This window comes from Manihot esculenta, chromosome 9 (genome assembly GCF_001659605.2).
Source record: "Manihot esculenta cultivar AM560-2 chromosome 9, M.esculenta_v8, whole genome shotgun sequence".
Taxonomy (NCBI): Eukaryota; Viridiplantae; Streptophyta; class Magnoliopsida; order Malpighiales; family Euphorbiaceae; genus Manihot; species Manihot esculenta.
This window is the reverse complement of record NC_035169.2, coordinates 33,717,856-33,735,393: the sequence shown is the minus strand read 5'-3', so window position 1 is coordinate 33,735,393 and position 17,538 is coordinate 33,717,856. Positions and strand designations below refer to the sequence as shown.

The following is a 17,538-nucleotide window of genomic DNA, read 5'->3' as shown; positions in this document are numbered from 1 at the left end:
TTATTACAAAGCTTAATTAGAACATTTTATTAAAAGAACAGTAACACGATTTTATATAAACCCTTCATTTTTTAAATTTTCCTTGTTAGAAGTAGAGTGATTTTCGGTATCTTTTTTTCTATCCAATGAGGAAGAGAATGGTTTATATGCATTGAGTTTTTAGAGGATGAACACCTTCTCCAATGGAAGACACAATATATGTTTGATAATGGTAATTCAGGGTGGAATCCGATTAACCGGTATTCAAATACTCCAAAGCTAAATGAAAATGAGATGCCGAACTCGTCTCATCACTTTCTGCAAACAAGCTTTCCATTATATAAGGTTAGAGATATTGCTCTTAGCTGCTTTCTTGTAATCATTTCATTTATGATTTCCAGTTTAAATGTTTACGTAAAATTATATTATATATATTTTTTAAAATAAAAATTAAAAATTAAAAATTAAAATTTAATATTTTTTAAATTTATTCAAAAATATTTATTATCGAATTAAATCTGTAAATATAATTATATTATATAAATTTAAATGAATATAATGAATAGAATACTTTTTAATATATACTCTACCCATATTGTTAAGTTACTAAATTATTTTTATATTTTTTAATTTTCAATACATATTAAATAGGACACATTATAGAGTTAACGAATAAATTACACTCTACAAAATTTACAGATAATATTTTTTAAACTCAATATCTTTATTTAGAAAAAAAAAATCTTAAATCTTGATTTATTATTCAACTAATAAGTCTTTTTTTTTTTTTGAAACAATCAACTAATAAGTCATTAAAAATAGATCTAAGTTTTTTCCCATACACATTTAAAATAATTTATTTTTAATAAAGAAAGCAGGGAAAGTGGGCCCCGCGAAAAGGATGAACATTGCTGATTTTTTGTGGATGATTCAGTTTAGTTGAAGAATGTGTTGGAACTCCTATCCTTATTCGAATATGTTAGTGTGACTGTTATCTTTGTGGTTTTTTTAACTCAATTTGTATTGTTTTGGGAGATTGAGCTTGTGGATTTTATAGCAAATTGATCACAAGCCAACTTCCTCAATTTCCTTTTCATATTTTCATCTCAGAAGGCCAAGAACAAGGTGTGTTGCTTTCATGGGCGTGGTTGTTGATATGCAAAACGATGGTGCTGCAAAGGGTTCTTGGGACTTCAGTAATTTTGTTAGGCGGAAGCATGTTGATTCAGTTCTCATTAGGAGAAAGCCTGGCCAACAGTTGGCTAAGAAACTTTCTGCTATTGACCTCATTGCTATTGGTAATTTAACTAAAAAGTTCAAAACTCGATTGTTAACTTGGAACTGTTTTTTCTTTTAGCTATGTCGAATTATCCATGACTGTTCTTGTTTTGCCTTTTCTTTTCTGAATTCAGTGCTTTTTGTCACTGGGTTTATCCAATACGGTGGACTTCTAGCCAATTTTTTACCCTTATAATGGTTTTTATATGCAAATTTTAATCTTTTCTATGCTTTCCATGTGTTTGAGTTTATGTCCCCTCCCACTCCCAATGCATCATGGAAGGCGACTGTCTAATGCCAATTGGCTGCTAATTCTTATTTGCTAGTCGGATATTAATAGCTTGCTATTTGGAACTTATACATTAGTCTTTCGAGGAAGAGGTATATGTCTATTAATGGTAATTCGATGCACTTCCTTGTTCAGGTGTAGGAGCAACTATTGGCGCTGGAGTATATATTCTTGTTGGAACTGTTGCTAGAGAACAAACAGGACCAGCTCTTACTATATCATTCTTTATTGCTGGAATTGCAGCCGCTCTCTCAGCTTTTTGTTATGCAGAACTTGCATGTCGATGCCCATCTGCTGGGAGTGCCTATCATTATACATACATCTGCATAGGGGAGGGGTAAACTAGAATTCTCAATTAAGATCTCATCGTAATATAGCGCTGAATTCTCATTATGACATTGACTTGATGGATCATGGAACTTTACCAATTTAAGTTTCAATCTTATATCTCAAGCTATACAAATCTGGGAATTTAAAGTTTCCATGCTTAAGACAGGGAAAAAGAACTGATTCAGAATTGTGCTCCAGGCATCATGAAGGGTAGTAATTAGTTAATTTTTTTGCTTCCCATAAATGGAAAGATAAAAGAATTATAATCAATTAACTCACAAAAAAAAAATGTAAAACATCAGCAAGATGACCAAGTTTATTTATGCGCGTTGATATGCCTTGGTAGTGACTTAAGCGTTGTTTTTTTTTTATAGTGCTGCGTGGTTGGTTGGTTGGGCATTGATACTGGAATATACAATTGGTGGTTCAGCCATTGCTCGTGGCCTAACCCCAAATCTGGTGAAGGAGATCTTCTTACCTTCAATGTTCTCTTACTTGCCTCTATGCATGCTTTAATGGAACGTGATGGACATATATTCCATCTTTTCTTCTTCTCCTTCTTAGTAAAGCGAAATGTATACCCTTTGTTTCATGATATTTATTTTGGAATCTTGCATATCCAAACACATGCAAACTCAGAGAAGCATATATAGCTTCTGGCCCTATCCCCTGTATTTATCCTTCTATTTGATCAATTTTGTCTCGTCTATGCTCAGCCATCATCTACTGAATCTATAATCTTTTTGTCATTATCAGGCCTTATTTTTTGGAGGTGAGGATAAGCTGCCTTCTTACTTGGCCCGTCACACCATTCCAGGGCTTGGTACTGTTGTAGACCCGTCTGCAGCTGTTTTGGTTCTTGCTGTCACTGTACTCTTGTGCATGGGAATCAAGGAGGTACTCTTTTATTTTCTTTCTTTTTAAGAAAAAAACAACTATCTGTAACATTTTCCTTTTGTGTTGGTGTATATTTGTCTTAGTTGCTTTATTTATTTATATGCAGAGCTCATTGGCGCAAGCCATTGTTACAACAGTGAATATCTGTGGGATGCTGTTTATCATAATAGTGGGTGGATATTTGGCTTTTAAGACTGGATGGATTGGTTATGAACTTCCTAGTGGGTAAGCTTTGTATGATTTTGTTATTTCGTTTCAGTGTATATTTTGCTAGTGGTTGGATTCACCCACTATTTTTCAACTTTGTAGGTACTTCCCTCTTGGTTTAAATGGGATGCTTGGAGGCTCTGCTGTAGTGTTCTTTTCATTCATTGGGTTTGATGTTGTTGCTAGCACAGCTGAAGAGGTAACTTTGTAATTTGTGGTGATTGATGAGTAGTTGTTATAAGCGGAAAAAAAGGGAAAACGAAAGAATGGTATTTATTTAATTATTGAAAATTGCAAACCTGCAAATTCTTAAAATTATGGCAATTCAATTTCATTTATCCATCAGTGCATTGTTGGCTTTCTTGATTGTGCACTGGGTATAATTAACTCTTAGGTCACAAGTCAAGTCAATATTTCTACCATTCATATACCTGACCTTACCTCTGCTTCTAAGAAAGACGCAGGTTGCTTGAACTGTCTTTGTCGCCATCCAATAATAATATGAAGAGTCTGCTATGCTGTGCTTTATTTTGCAGGTGTTTATGGGTAGAGTTTCTCTCTGTCTTTCCCTTACGGGAATGTGAAAAGATTGTAAATAACTTTTTAACTTTTCTTCTTCCACTTCCTAGTAAAGGTCAACTGTCCTTCTAATATTGTAGTTCAGAGGTTTTTAACTGGTTTAAAATTCATGTGGAACATAAACAAGTTGACAAGAACTGTAAAAGCTTGGAGTGAATTAAGAAAAAAGGACTCTATTTTTCTCTACCCATTAATCTTCTGCTATATCAACATTCTTGTGCACATGACTATTGACTTGGTATATTTTGTTGGAGCTGGAATCTGCATTGATGGCTAAAAGTGGGAGTGTCATTTGCCCGCTTCAGTCCAGTATCTTTTGTTGGAGAAATTATTTTATGCAACCATTATGTGTACAATATGGATCCATACGAAACCTACCATAATCAATGGCTAGAACAAAACTATTATACATATGGAGATTGTATTTTATAATTTCTTCTTTGTTGGCTCCAATTCCAAGGTTTGTTGAGTACACGGTGACAACAAAGAGAATAATAAGCAGTGAATTGTTTGATAATTTCATGATTGATTCTTTGCTTTAATGATTGAAGATCCTTTTAAATAGTTGAAAGAACACAAGAATTCAAAATGCCATATTTTTCAGTTGTCACTGAATATATTTAGCATTCTTTATCTCTCTGTCTTTCTTTACACATGCACACACATATATGGGTTATACATCATTCAGGGCTTAATTTTCTTCAGATTGCTTCATACCATGTAGATCCAGGCAACTGAAATTTTGGGTTGGTCTTTCTAGCTTTTTAAACTTATCATCATTCTTCGAATCCATATTACAGGTGAAAAATCCTCAGCGAGATTTGCCCCTAGGTATAGGGATAGCTTTGTCTATATGTTGCATTTTGTACATGCTTGTGTCTGTTGTTATTGTTGGCTTGGTGCCTTACTTCGCATTGGACCCAGACACTCCTATCTCTTCAGCATTTGCTTCTCATGGGATGCAATGGGCAGTGTAAGTTAGTTCCTTTTTTAATTTGCATATTCAGTCCATTCTTTAACTTTGAGGGCATTTCTTTAGTATTGTTTGTGACTTCTCTTTTAACTTCTCAAATTTCAGGTACATAATAACAACTGGGGCAGTAACTGCTCTCTGTGCAAGTCTAATGGGTTCTCTTCTTCCTCAGGTATGTAATAGTTGTTTCTAGTTTTTATTTAGAATAATTATTAATCATGTGACAGTGAGATGGTATTGATATTCTTGGAGAACTTATCTAAACTTTGACAAAAGTTTGATCACCCTCATCACACTTTCTGTCTTTTTCCTGGAATCTGTGAAACTCGTGTGTAGACATTGACGTTAAGCTGTAGGAATTTGGTTTTCCCCAATTGATAAGATGGTTGAACGCAAGATTTGTACTTCTAATGCCCATTGTGAAATGGAGATAACAAGGTTTAATTGTGATTTTTACTTTTCTTTTTCTTCAGCCTCGAATGTTTATGGCAATGGCTAGAGATGGATTGTTGCCTTCATTTTTCTCAGATATTAATGAACAAACCCAAGTTCCAGTGAAGAGCACAATAGCAATCGGTTTTCTTGCTGCAGCCCTAGCTTTTTTTATGGACGTTTCACAGTTAGCAGGGATGGTAAGTCATATCTTTGAACTACAAATGTTTAGCAGGCAAGATCTTATCTCCTTCTATATGAACATCTTGTTTTAGATATTGAAAATTTGAAACATGGCAGATTTTCCCCTTTTATTTCTTGTAAACAGGTTAGTGTGGGTACTCTTCTTGCATTCACTGCTGTTGCAGTTTCAGTCTTGATACTCAGATATGTTCCACCAGATGAGGTGCCACTCGCATCTTCACTTCATGAATCTGTTGATTCAGCATCACTGCAATACAGTGGCGGTGATATCCAGGGTGTTGCCAGTCAAAACTTTAAAGGTTCTCCCAATTACAGTGCAACTAGTCAGTGTTTGCTTGACAAAGCAGGGACATCAACTAAGCACCCTCTTCTTCAGAAACACAAAGCTCAAAGTACTATTTAGATGTCTTCTTAAGTGCCTTATCTCATTCTTTTGACCTACTTTCGAGTCTTCTGTTTGAGCATGACTTGAGAGCTTATTTAAGATGTTTTGAAGAACTTAGATTAGACACTGAAAAAGCGAACTGAATATTCCCAAAGGTGAGGATAATGTCTATTTTATCTGAACTTGGAAATTTTCCCTTGTGGGTCCATGTTGACGGAAGACAACATGGTATGAGCAAGTTAAATGAATGAGAAAAGAAAACAATTAAAAGAAAAGGAATTTCTGCATTCTATTTTGGCATGTATTTTCATGATGCATCACAAGTTATGTGGTGCCTTCCTCTTTGTGAAGAATGCATCCTTGTTGCATTTTACTTTGAGAATCAAAGGCGCATTTGTTTTTTGGTTGTAGTATGTTATGCTTTCATCTCGTGGATCCCTGTAATTCTAATATTTAGGATTTCCTGGACATATATATTTAATAGGAGTTGCTAATTGATGTCATTTTTTATGCTTCTTGCCAATCACACAGATGAACCAAATCAACTAAAGAGGCGGAAAATTGCAGCTTGGAGTATAACAATTATCTGCATAGGGGTGCTTGTCCTTACTTATGCAGCTTCATATGAATTCCTTCCCAGGTTTGTCATATGTTGCAAACCCTTGAACTTTTATGCTTAAATGAGTGTTAAGTTACTTGTTTCATCACGTTCATCCCTTTTCCTATTCTCCTTTCTTGATGGTTTGCTTAATTTTAGAAAGAAAGAAAGAGGAAATAAAATAATCAGTAATTTTGCAATAAAATAATCAGTAAAAAGTGTGTTTTTCTGTGGCATGCAGTGCTGCAAAAAATGCTTTCATCTTGCACTGCAATTAAATTTATTTCTTACAGTTCATGACCTTGTATTGTTTATTGTACCAGCCTTCTGCGGTTCACGTTGTGTGCAGCGGGTGGAGCTCTTGTGTTGTGTAGTTTGATTGTTCTAGCTTGTATAGCACAGGATAATGCAAGGCACAGCTTTGGACACACAGGAGGTATGTTCAAATTCAGTGAGGTTTAAATACCAATTATTGGGTCGCAGCTGCTAATTCCTTAATCAGTATGGCCACTTCAAAGCTCAAGTGACAGTGGTCTTCATTTTTTCAACATAAACGATCGGTTTATATGTGGGAGATTGAAAGTAGCTTGGAATTGGTGAAAGTGAAAAATTAAACCACCAATACAACTCAAATAAGGGATCAAATTAGTTAACATAATAAAGCAGTTGTGCTTTGACTTAGCATTGACTTAAAATCATCTAAGAGATATCTGCTGTCCTCTTTCCAGGTTTCATTTGCCCTTTTGTTCCATTTTTACCTGTTGCTTGCATCCTTGTCAACACCTACTTGTTAGTTAATCTAGGGTGAGTATCCTTCTTCTTACAAGTACATCAAAGATGGTAATGCTCATATTTAAGGTCTGATGAATTATTCTGATCATCGTTCTCAGGAGTGGCACGTGGATCCGTGTTTCAATATGGCTACTAGCAGGAGAATTAGTTTATTTATTTTATGGTCGGACGCATAGTTCACTGACAAATGCTGTGTATGTGTCAACTGCTTATGCTGATGAGATCTATCGCACATCATCAAGCCGTCTGGTGTAGATTGTGGAAGAATGCATCATAAACAACTTGCTCTGGGATTATGAGATCTACTGCAGCTCATGAGGCCATCTGATGTAAAGTTTGCCGTCTTTACTTATCAATGGAAATCGATCTCGTGTCTGTAATTTGATATTGCAACTGGGGTGGCAGAAGGCCTTTGTAATTTTATTGTATAACGTGTAAATAGCTTACAGCTCAAAACATGTTGATCGTATTACGAGGAACTCCTAGAAAGCTGTCTACTTTTTTACAACTGGGTGGTTTTAAATAGGCCTGGCCACTGGTCTGGACAGTTTTTAGAATCAGAATTAAATTGATCAGTCATAAATTCAGTAACAATTCCATTTTCATATTGGTTTTTCCTGCTTATTTTTTAAATTTTTAATTTTAAAAAATATTGTAAACAAGCAGATTAATTTATTTTTATGGCAGATTTAACTATCTTATAAGGTAAGGTAACACCCCTTTAGATTCAAATTCATTACGTACACGCATTCAAATTCAAAAAAAACAAAAGAACAAAGAAAAGGCAGATTTTTTAATTATTTGTATCATGTCAATCATATAACAAACTAGAGATTTATATTTTAAACTGAAATTTATTTTATGGAAGTGGATATTGTTAATTGTCAAATAAGTCTTCCGGTTAATAGGGTTATCCTTCGATCGATTCGATTCAAATCGAACTGAATTGAATAAATTAAAAATTAAAATTTTAATATTTATAAAAATTAAGTCGAATTGATTTCAATGAAAAATCAAATCGAATTAAATCGATCTGATTTGATTTGATTCGATTTAATTTGTTTGAATTTTTAATTATTTTTTTTATTTTTTATTTTTTATTTTTAATAATTTAAATTTTAATTAAAATATTTTAATCTTATTATAATTATTGAAAATTTTATATTATTATCACTAATTGATTCGATTTAATTTTTTTTATTAAAATCAAATTGAAATAATCAAAATTTTTAAAATTAAAAATTAAATAAAAATTAAAATTAATTTTATAGGATACTTCTCGCTCCCTTATAATTAATGCTGTTTTAAGTTCTCTTTTTTATCCTTTCACGTTTTGACTAGTTAAATGCAGTAATATTATATTATTGAAAAAAAATGTTAATTATTAACTAAATACAAATAAATTGTTTTTATAATGTACCTCTTAACTTAAAAGTATTAATATTTTAATTTAGTAGAAAATAATTTATTTTTTATTATTTAATTTAATTTAAAAAATAAAATTTATTAATAAATTTATATATAAAAATATTAATATGAAAAATAATTTATTTTTATTTTTAAATAAAAAATATTTTTTATTAATTATATATTTTAAATACGGAAAATAAGTTATCAGTAAAAAACTATATATATAATAAATTGATTTTAAACCTTTCACATGTGTTTTTAGTTCTGTTTTCATGTAACTTTACTCCAATGTTATGAATAGACAACGAGCTAGCCAGCCCAGCACCGTTTTACTATTACTGATAAGGAAAATATTATTTTAAATATATTAATTAAATTTTTAAATTTAAATGTTTTTATATATTGAAAGGACGACTCTTTAAATAATTTTAATTCAATAAAAATAAAAATATTTTATAAATTAGTGTGTATTAATTTTATAATAAATTTAAAAATTACCTCAAATTAAAAAATATTAACGTGATTACTAAATTAGATAATTCATTCCCAATACAATTTAATAATATTTTAAATCTATAATAGTCGATGATACTTATATAAAATATTATATTAATATGAATTAAATTCTTAATTATATTTTAATTAAAATATTAAAATAACCTTTTCAAATTATTTCTGGATATGGTATTTTTTAAATCAAATACTCTATATTTGGTTTTAAATTCTTAATTAGGTTATAGATACTTGATAAAAATAATTAAAAATTTAATTTCAACTGTATTTAATAATATAGTTTAGTAATAAATATATTATAAATATATTTGAGTAAATTTAAGAGATCTTATATTTTATTTTTCAATTTTTATTTAAAAAAAATATTTAATTTTAATTATATTGTAATTATCCGTTTAGAATTAATAGTTATACAATAATTAAATTTTTTAATTTAAACTAAAGGGATTTCATTCTTTTAGTTTTTAAAATTTATTTAAAATAAATTGAAGTCATATATAATTTTAAAAAATTTATTTAAATTATTTAGTGAAAATATAGTAATGTGTTTTTTTTATTTTTTTGAAATAACACATTGTGCGGTTTGATAAGTTGGATAACGTGCTTATCCTCGTATTTGGAAACTTCCTAAACAATAAAGGAAATAACGTAGGAAAAAGAATTTATTATTTAGAAGGATTGTCACATTTTCCGCAATATTTTTCAAATTATTTCCATCATTTATTTTCTTCATTAAAAAATTATTTATATAAAATATTTTTAAAAATCAAAATAAATTATTATTAACTTTTACATCATTAAAAAATTCTTTAATTTTAATAAATAAGATTATATTATTTAAAACATTAGAAAATTATTTCATTTACCAAGGATAAGTTGACCACTTGTTTATGTTTCCTTGAATTGCCAAAAATCATGTTTTCTTCCTTCTCCTCAATTACTTTTGCTCATTTCTCTTTCACATTCTCCTTTTTTTTTTTTCTTTTTTCTTTTTGCACTTTAAATTATAAAACGTCAAAGAATAAAACTATTAAAGAAAAAGACGTGAATTTTTTTTTCACATTCACATTTTATAATTTAAAGTTTTAAATGTTAACTTTTTATGTTAATTTTTTTTTAATGTTTTAAACATAAAAAATACAATAATATGTATATATATATATATATATATATATATATATATATATATATATATATATATATTTTAAAATATTTAAAAAATATTTTTTTATAAAAACGTTTTTCAGAATTAATGTGGGAAAAAATACTATAAATTTATCCAATACTTATAATTTTTTTACATAAATTTCTAAATTCTCCTAATGGAGATATGCCACATCCACAAAATAGAAAGACACATGAGATCTCACAGAGGAAGATATTAGAAAATTCCCACAAGATAGAAAAATATAAAGATATTATTGGAAATTAAAAAAAATAATAAAAATAAGCAAAAAATGTATCTAAGAAATGGATTGTTTTACAAATAAATATTTATTCGTGATACCCTTTGTCCATTATAACAAAATACTTCTTAATTCTTCTTTAATTACTTTAATTTGTAATAATTATATTTATTAATTTATAGAAAATGAAACAATTAAAAAAGAGAATAAGTTAAATCATAAAAGAAGCTTTCTAAAATCATAAAAAGATTATGGTATTTAATAGAGATAAATAAATAAAATTGGAAAAATTAAATATTATTTCTTAATATTTTTTAAAAAAATAATTTTAAATAAATTATTCTTATTAAAATAATTTCAGTAATTTAGTTAAAATTTATTATTAAAATTATAGGGACTAAATTATTCTTTGTTAAATTATAGTTTGCTTTTTTTTAGTTTTTATGTGTAATTTTTTTTTCAGTATTAAATAAAAATAATTTCCAATCCATTCTAATAATAATAATATAAAATATTAATATTTTTATAACAGTATAACTAAATATAATAAACATTAAAGTTTAGAACTAAATATTCTTTTTTTTTTTAAGTCATTTACCATTTAGTTAATTTCACTTTAAATAATCAACTATTTAATCCTTATCTTTAATATTTATAATTTCAAAATATAGCTGTTTGATCCATATAATTTCAAAATTTTAAAATAAATAATTATTTAATCTATACAATTAATATGACGAACTAAATAATTAATTATATAAAATAATAGAGTGCATTCAATGTATTTTCTTTAAAAAAAAATTGATTAGTTAATTTTATTAAATTATATAAATTAAATAATAATTTTTTAAATAATATTTTACTTTTAAAAATATTATTCAAAGTAACTTTTTCAGAAACATTTAATTAATTCTTAAAATGCTATTTTCATTGATTTTTTAAAGGCAGTAGGTCATATTGAGTTAAATTAAATTTGAAAAGGCTAATTTTAATAGCCATTTTTAAGAGTACTTGCATAAAAAAAAAAATTTATAAATAATATTTCTTAAACCTAACACTAGTTTTGTAAGTTATTTCCAAACAACATCAAATTTGTAAAAAAATTTAAATTCACATTATTTTAGTAATAACCATTCAGTTTTTTTTTTTTTTTTTTGTCGGAATCCCTTCGGTTGGATTATGAGCAAAGAAATGCTTAAATTATTACGGTCAGAGCCGACAAAATCCACTGGCAGAGGAGTGTCCCCCTCCCTTGTCCCTACAAAATCATTAATTTATTGTAATAATCGGACGGCGACAGCGTCCAATCCAAGGCAACCAGACTTCCGGGCAGCAGAGCAAGGGGCGCCCTCACCTGCTTTGCTTTGCTTTTGACTTTTAATATAAGAGATTTATGGAAAGTGATTTTTCTGACAGATTGTTCAACACTATTCGTTTTATTAATTAAAAAATAATAATAATTAATATAATAAACTCATTTTAATGGTGGAAATGTCGAATAATCACTCTGAAAAAATATTTTTCTTCTTTCGTTATAGAACTCTTTGCTTTGTTTCCATAACATTGCGAGATTCCTTGGACAAAAGAAAAATAAAAATTGCGACATTCCGTGTCATCTGCCCGCTTCTCTTTTGAAATACCAAACTCTACCCTGAGGGAATTCACCTGCTGTCTACTGGGAGTGCGTGCAGATTTGCCTAGCTTCTTTTTCTGCATACAATTTAGGAGGACTTTTTTTTTCGCCTTGTTAATTGGAAATACCCAGTTTGACAATTTGTTATCTTGTTGTTCTGGTTAATCATTTCTGGTTCTAAAGACAAAAAAAAGTAGACTCTGATGGGTTTTATTGCTGATTCGCAAAAAGGTGTAGGTTTATGGGGAGGTTGTGTTAGGAGTTTGGTAAGAAGAAAACAGGTTGATTCTGCTCATGTCAAAGTTAAAGGTCACCATCAGTTAGCTAAGGAGTTGTCTGTTCCTCACCTTATTGTTATTGGTATTTCTTCTTCTTCTTTTATTTGCAAAGGAAATTGACAAGAATTTTCAACTCTTTTGGCAGTGATTTTTGTCTGCTAAATATCTCTGTCCATGAATTAACTTTGAATATTATATCCCTTATCAGGTATTGGCTCAACAATTGGAGCTGGAGTGTATATTCTTGTTGGTACAGTAGCTAGAGAGCATTCTGGTCCAGCTCTCGCGATTTCGTTTCTGATTGCTGGAGTCGCTGCTGCTCTTTCTGCTTTTTGTTATGCAGAGCTAGCAAGTCGTTGCCCATCTGCAGGCAGTGCCTATCACTATTCTTATATATGTATTGGAGAGGGGTAACTGCTTAAAGTTTCCTGCACAATATAGTTGTAAATTCCATATATTCGGAGTTATTATTATTTTTACGTTTCTTTATTGAAAAAAGAAAATTAATATTACTGTTATGATTCTTGATTTATGTTAATATAGTCATGTTCGTTTTGACATTTAGGTTCAGAACTTGGACTTATCATTGTTGTTTGTTAGAACTTGTAATGATATTTAATTATTTGAGCAATATTGATGTGTAGTGTTGCATGGTTGATTGGCTGGGCTCTAGTATTGGAATACACAATTGGTGGATCAGCAGTTGCTCGTGGCATATCCCCCAATCTGGTTCAGTGAATTTCTCTACTCTGAACTTCTTCTCCTTTTCCTTTTTTTATTTTTTTAAAAAAATCATTTTTGTTAATGCTTTTGGATATTAACCCAAGAATTAAAATGGTGAGTTGGGTTGGGCCACATCCCTCATCTTACTGAGCCATACAAGGAAGGTAAAGACAAAATTTGAACTGCAGACATTTATTGCATGATATGATTACTTGATAAACATAGTTGGTCAATGCATAAGTGTTTTTGTTTTTTTTTATTTGTTGCCTTGCTTCCCTTCTGTCTTAATCTTTCATTTGCTTTTATCAAGGTATCATGTTCTAAATGTGAGATTCGTTGTGCATCCAAATCTGCTTGTGCTTGTATGTGCCATCTTACTTCTGCTATTATATGCATCTAGGCATTCTTTTTCGGAGGTCCGAATAGTCTTCCTGGTTTTCTAGCTCGTCAGCACATTCCTGGGCTTGATATTGTGGTTGATCCTGTTGCTTCAATTTTAGTATTTATTGTTACTGGACTATTGTGTGTGGGAATCAAGGAGGTAATTTTTGTTGATCTTCATCACTTTCCATTTCTCATGCTATTCCTAATTATGAGTGAAGTGTTCTAAAATAACTGGTGCAGAGTACTCTAGTACAAGGTTTTGTCACCACTGTGAACGTTTGTGTTCTGCTTTTTGTCATAATAGCTGGTAGTTATCTGGGCTTCAAGACTGGATGGGCAGGATATGGGCTTCCTTCTGGGTAATAGAAATCTCATAGTGTAAATAAACTCAAATAATGATTTGTAAAAGTGTATAGCAAATGAAAATTTGTTTAATTCATAGGTATTTTGCATTTGGAGTAGATGGGATGCTTGCAGGGTCTGCAACCCTCTTCTTTGCGTGCATTGGTTTTGATTCTATTGCCAGCACTGCTGAGGAGGTATTCTTCATTGTTTTATGAAAAATCCTTCTTCCCCTTACCACATAATTATCTTAAAATTTTGTGTTCTTTGCATATCTTAGCTTTTTAGTATTAAACTTCATATTTTGTTGTAAATGTTCTAACAGGTGAAAAATCCTCAACGAGATTTGCCTTTGGGCATAGGCTTTACACTGGCTACTTGCTGTACCTTATACATGCTGGTTTCTGTAGTCATTTTGGGTCTGGTACCTTATTATGCAATGAATCCTGATACGCCCATCTCCTCTGTATTTGCTGAACATGGCGTGCATTGGGCAGCGTAAGTTTGTAGTTTTACTCAAAATATATGATGCATCAAATTCCCTTCCCCCACCCCGGTCGAACGTTATGGATGTAATTTGACACTTACTGTTTAAGAGTTATTTTGTTTATCTTGATTCCAGGTACATAATAACTTCTGGAGCTGTTATGGCACTTTGTTCAGCATTGATGGGCTCACTTCTTCCTCAGGTAATCAAGTGCAATCATGGTCTCAACTCACAGTATCATAATTAACTTATGGGCTGGCTAGTTCTTGCCTTCATGGCCCTATTTCATAGAGGATTAATGCCTGTGTTTATGACAAACACACTTGTTTTTGGGGTTCCAACTCCGTTTACTATCATTTTTTATGATTTTTTTACATAAATAATCTCCTTGTTGGGCACAATTGAAAACTTTCTCAGGAAGGAAAAATCCAATCTCTTCTTTCTCATTCTTATAACCAATTAAGAGCTGAGTTGCATTCTGAGGTCTATTAGGCCTTCTGTTTTTCTGGGGAGTTGCATTTAGCATTTACTGGGACATTTTGTTCCTTAGTAATGACTTTTAGATATCTTCCAACTTTTTGTCCTCTGCAGCCACGGATCCTAATGGCAATGGCTAGAGATGGATTACTTCCATCATTCTTTTCAGATGTAAATAAAAATACACAGGTACCTGTAAAGAGCACTTTGGCAACCGGCATTGGTGCTGCAACGTTGGCATTTTTTATGGACGTTGATCAGTTGGCTGGAATGGTATGGGGATAAATTATTTTTTCCTTTACCTTCTGGGACTCTTTTTCTTCTTCTGCTCTGTTATTTTGATTTGAATTTTTGAAATAAATGTCACTCACCTGGCATGTGTGCACTGGAACTTGTGTCAATCAACAATCTAACACTATTTTTCAACATAATATTGATCTTCTGGCTCTCAATTGTGGCATTTGTACAGGTCAGTGTGGGCACACTTCTTGCTTTCACCATGGTTGCTATTTCTGTATTGATACTGAGATATGTCCCGCCAGATGAGGTGCCATTTCCATCCTCACTTCAGGACACAATAGATTCTGTGGCATTGCAATATGATCTGAACGGTCAGGATATTAATTGTGAAACTTCTGAGATTGATGCTGGTACTTCAAGTACTTTGCCCATGCTACACAAAAACAATGCAGCTGTTGATTATCCTGAAATCGTACAACAAGAAGCTCAAGGTAATTGTAAGTTCCTCATAGACTTCATGCTTTCAATTCTAATTTTTCTGGCATACTTGGACATGTTATGATCTCTAAGTAATATGAACTTGTTATATCTACATAGAACTGGATTACTTGCTGACTGACTTGAATCATGGCTCTTTTTGACTTGCTCTAAATTCGATTTGTGAAAGTATTGGATCCTGATAACTGTAATGCTTTCTCAGAATCCATGTAAAATTGTTTCATTTTCTTGCCTTTCCAATTTAGATTCTGCATTTTTTTTTTAATTATCTTCTATTTGTTAATTTGTTTCAGTTGTTCTAAAAGAAGAGAACAGAAGAAAAATTGCTGGCTGGACCATAGCATTCACATGTACTGGGGCATTTCTTCTTACATATGCAGCTACAGATCTGAATCTCCCAAGGTGGGTTCATCAAGAGTAGCTCTATGTGACTTGCATTAAAGATAATTTCAAGTACATTCCCCATTGATTTATCTTGAAGACATTGTTGCATGTATCTGAAATTACTGCCAAAGTAATTAATTGTGCCTTTTTTTTTTCAAAATCAATTAATTTTATATGTTTGGATCTTCCATTAGGCCTGTTCGCTTTACAATGTGTGGGGTTGGTGGTGCTCTTCTACTATTTGGTCTGATTGTGCTGACTCTTGTGGAACAAGATGATGCAAGACATAGTTTTGGGCATTCTGGAGGTAAGTGCTGTTTTATCTTGTGGTGCTGTCCATTTGATAACATTTGTCTTAAATTGAAGTTAGAAGACAGTCTAGTAGTTTAAATATCAAAATATGTGATGCGCTAGCGTTGGGCGTGACAAGTGTAATAGTTCATGTCAGGAATTGTACCCTTTAGCTCATCAGGGTACATGGTTCTCATCCAATGGCATTTGTGCAAGATTCTGTCCTAGGTTTCTAATGAGTAAATAAGGCATCTGCTATATGCCTAATAATGGCAACATGGCACGAGAGGCGCTATCAGTCCATGGCTTTTGTCATGTCCCTTGCGAATTGACTACGTATTCCAAGTCCACATGGGCACTTAATCTTTCTCTAATGTGAAGTCAGCCTAAACCTGTCCCAACCAACAGCCAATCCGCAGCTCCAGTCACCCATCAGCCAATTTTACCCTCACTTTGCAGTTGTCTTCCCCAATCACCTGCGTAGCGTTTTGGATCAGCGGGAGCTCTTGTGAAGGAGCATCACACTTTGCATGGGCATTATGCAGCAGAATGTAACCATTTAGCCACTTATTAACACCCAAAACAATGGTGAGTCCAAGCCCATCTGGAAATTAATTCAGGAGGTTCATCTGCTTTAGAAGCCATTGGATCACAGAAACATACATGAAGGATTACTTTTTGTTATACGTCTTGCCTTTCAAGGCTTATCCATATTTAACAGTGTTATAGTTACTTTTACTGAATTAATATTTTCTGTTCCCATTGTTGAGTCTTATTTAAAAGTTTGGTTAATTTTTGTGGAAAAAAAAAAGATTATTTGTTTTTGTTTTCAGGATTTATTTGTCCATTTGTTCCACTGCTTCCTATCTTCTGCATTCTCATCAACACATACCTGCTGATTAATCTGGGGTGAGTATTGAATAACCTGTATATATACCGTTCAAAAAAACCATAAATTGTCCCATTTCTTGGAATATTTCTAGATCATATTCATTTTTGTTCTCATTTGAGGAGCTCTGTGTGAACTTCACAGTGCTGCTACCTGGGCCCGTGTTTCGGTCTGGCTCCTCATTGGAGTGTTTGTTTATGCATTATATGGGAGGACTCACAGCTCGCTATTAGATGCAGTCTATGTACCTGTTGCACATGCTGATCGGATTCATCGCAGCTCAGTAGATATTTTAGCTTGAAATCCAACTAGTCTCATTAGCCAGGATCCCTTTCCATTCTTGCAACAGAATCTCTTTGTTGTATGTTGGGACTGCCTCCAATAGGAAATGAAAAAAGGAAAGAAAAGAAAGAACCTTTTTGCTTGTTCTCCCATTGCCCCATGTATATATTTATAATTATTGTGGCTGAAATCAGTCTCGTGTGCATAGTATATTTGAGGGTTGATTGGACCTGTTTCAAACAATGTAAATAGCTTGCGAGTTGAAGATCTGCTTTTATTTCCTTTGCCTTCTCTCCCCACAATTTTGAAGGTTTTTGTCGATAATGAATGCTACATCATATCAATATAGCATCTGTGG

General features: G+C 31.7%; 2 protein-coding genes across 9 annotated transcripts; both read left to right on the top strand.

Annotated features, from left to right (window-relative positions):
* The first annotated feature begins 922 nt into the window (after window positions 1-922).
* On the top strand, window positions 923-7,548 carry LOC110622864 (cationic amino acid transporter 4, vacuolar). Of its 3 annotated transcripts, XM_021767550.2 has the most exons (14): window positions 923-1,277; window positions 1,682-1,883; window positions 2,251-2,335; window positions 2,633-2,773; window positions 2,880-2,998; window positions 3,083-3,179; window positions 4,360-4,532; window positions 4,638-4,704; window positions 5,006-5,164; window positions 5,293-5,560; window positions 6,085-6,193; window positions 6,475-6,587; window positions 6,880-6,955; window positions 7,042-7,548. In XM_021767550.2, exons 1-14 carry the CDS (start codon window positions 1,118-1,120, stop codon window positions 7,196-7,198), a joined length of 1,926 nt encoding a protein of 641 aa, XP_021623242.1. In that variant the 5' UTR covers window positions 923-1,117; the 3' UTR covers window positions 7,199-7,548. The 3 variants fall into 3 exon arrangements, with proteins under 3 accessions (XP_021623242.1, XP_043816160.1, XP_043816161.1); XM_043960225.1 differs by lacking the exon at window positions 923-1,277 and having other exon boundaries at window positions 1,825-1,883; window positions 2,251-2,451; XM_043960226.1 differs by lacking the exons at window positions 923-1,277; window positions 1,682-1,883 and adding an exon at window positions 1,890-2,086 and having other exon boundaries at window positions 2,251-2,451.
* Window positions 7,549-11,941: 4,393 nt separating this feature from the next.
* Window positions 11,942-17,462, top strand: LOC110623047 (cationic amino acid transporter 2, vacuolar). 6 transcript variants are annotated; one of them, XM_021767886.2, is made up of 14 exons: window positions 11,944-12,265; window positions 12,392-12,593; window positions 12,828-12,912; window positions 13,307-13,447; window positions 13,531-13,649; window positions 13,733-13,829; window positions 13,958-14,130; window positions 14,255-14,321; window positions 14,711-14,869; window positions 15,066-15,333; window positions 15,631-15,736; window positions 15,913-16,025; window positions 16,843-16,918; window positions 17,043-17,462. In XM_021767886.2, exons 1-14 carry the CDS (start codon window positions 12,109-12,111, stop codon window positions 17,197-17,199), a joined length of 1,920 nt encoding a protein of 639 aa, XP_021623578.1. In that variant the 5' UTR covers window positions 11,944-12,108; the 3' UTR covers window positions 17,200-17,462. The 6 variants fall into 6 exon arrangements, with proteins under 6 accessions (XP_043815633.1, XP_021623578.1, XP_021623580.1 ...); XM_021767888.2 differs by having other exon boundaries at window positions 11,945-12,265; window positions 15,066-15,327; XM_021767885.2 differs by having other exon boundaries at window positions 11,945-12,265; window positions 15,628-15,736.
* Window positions 17,463-17,538: the final 76 nt, after the last annotated feature.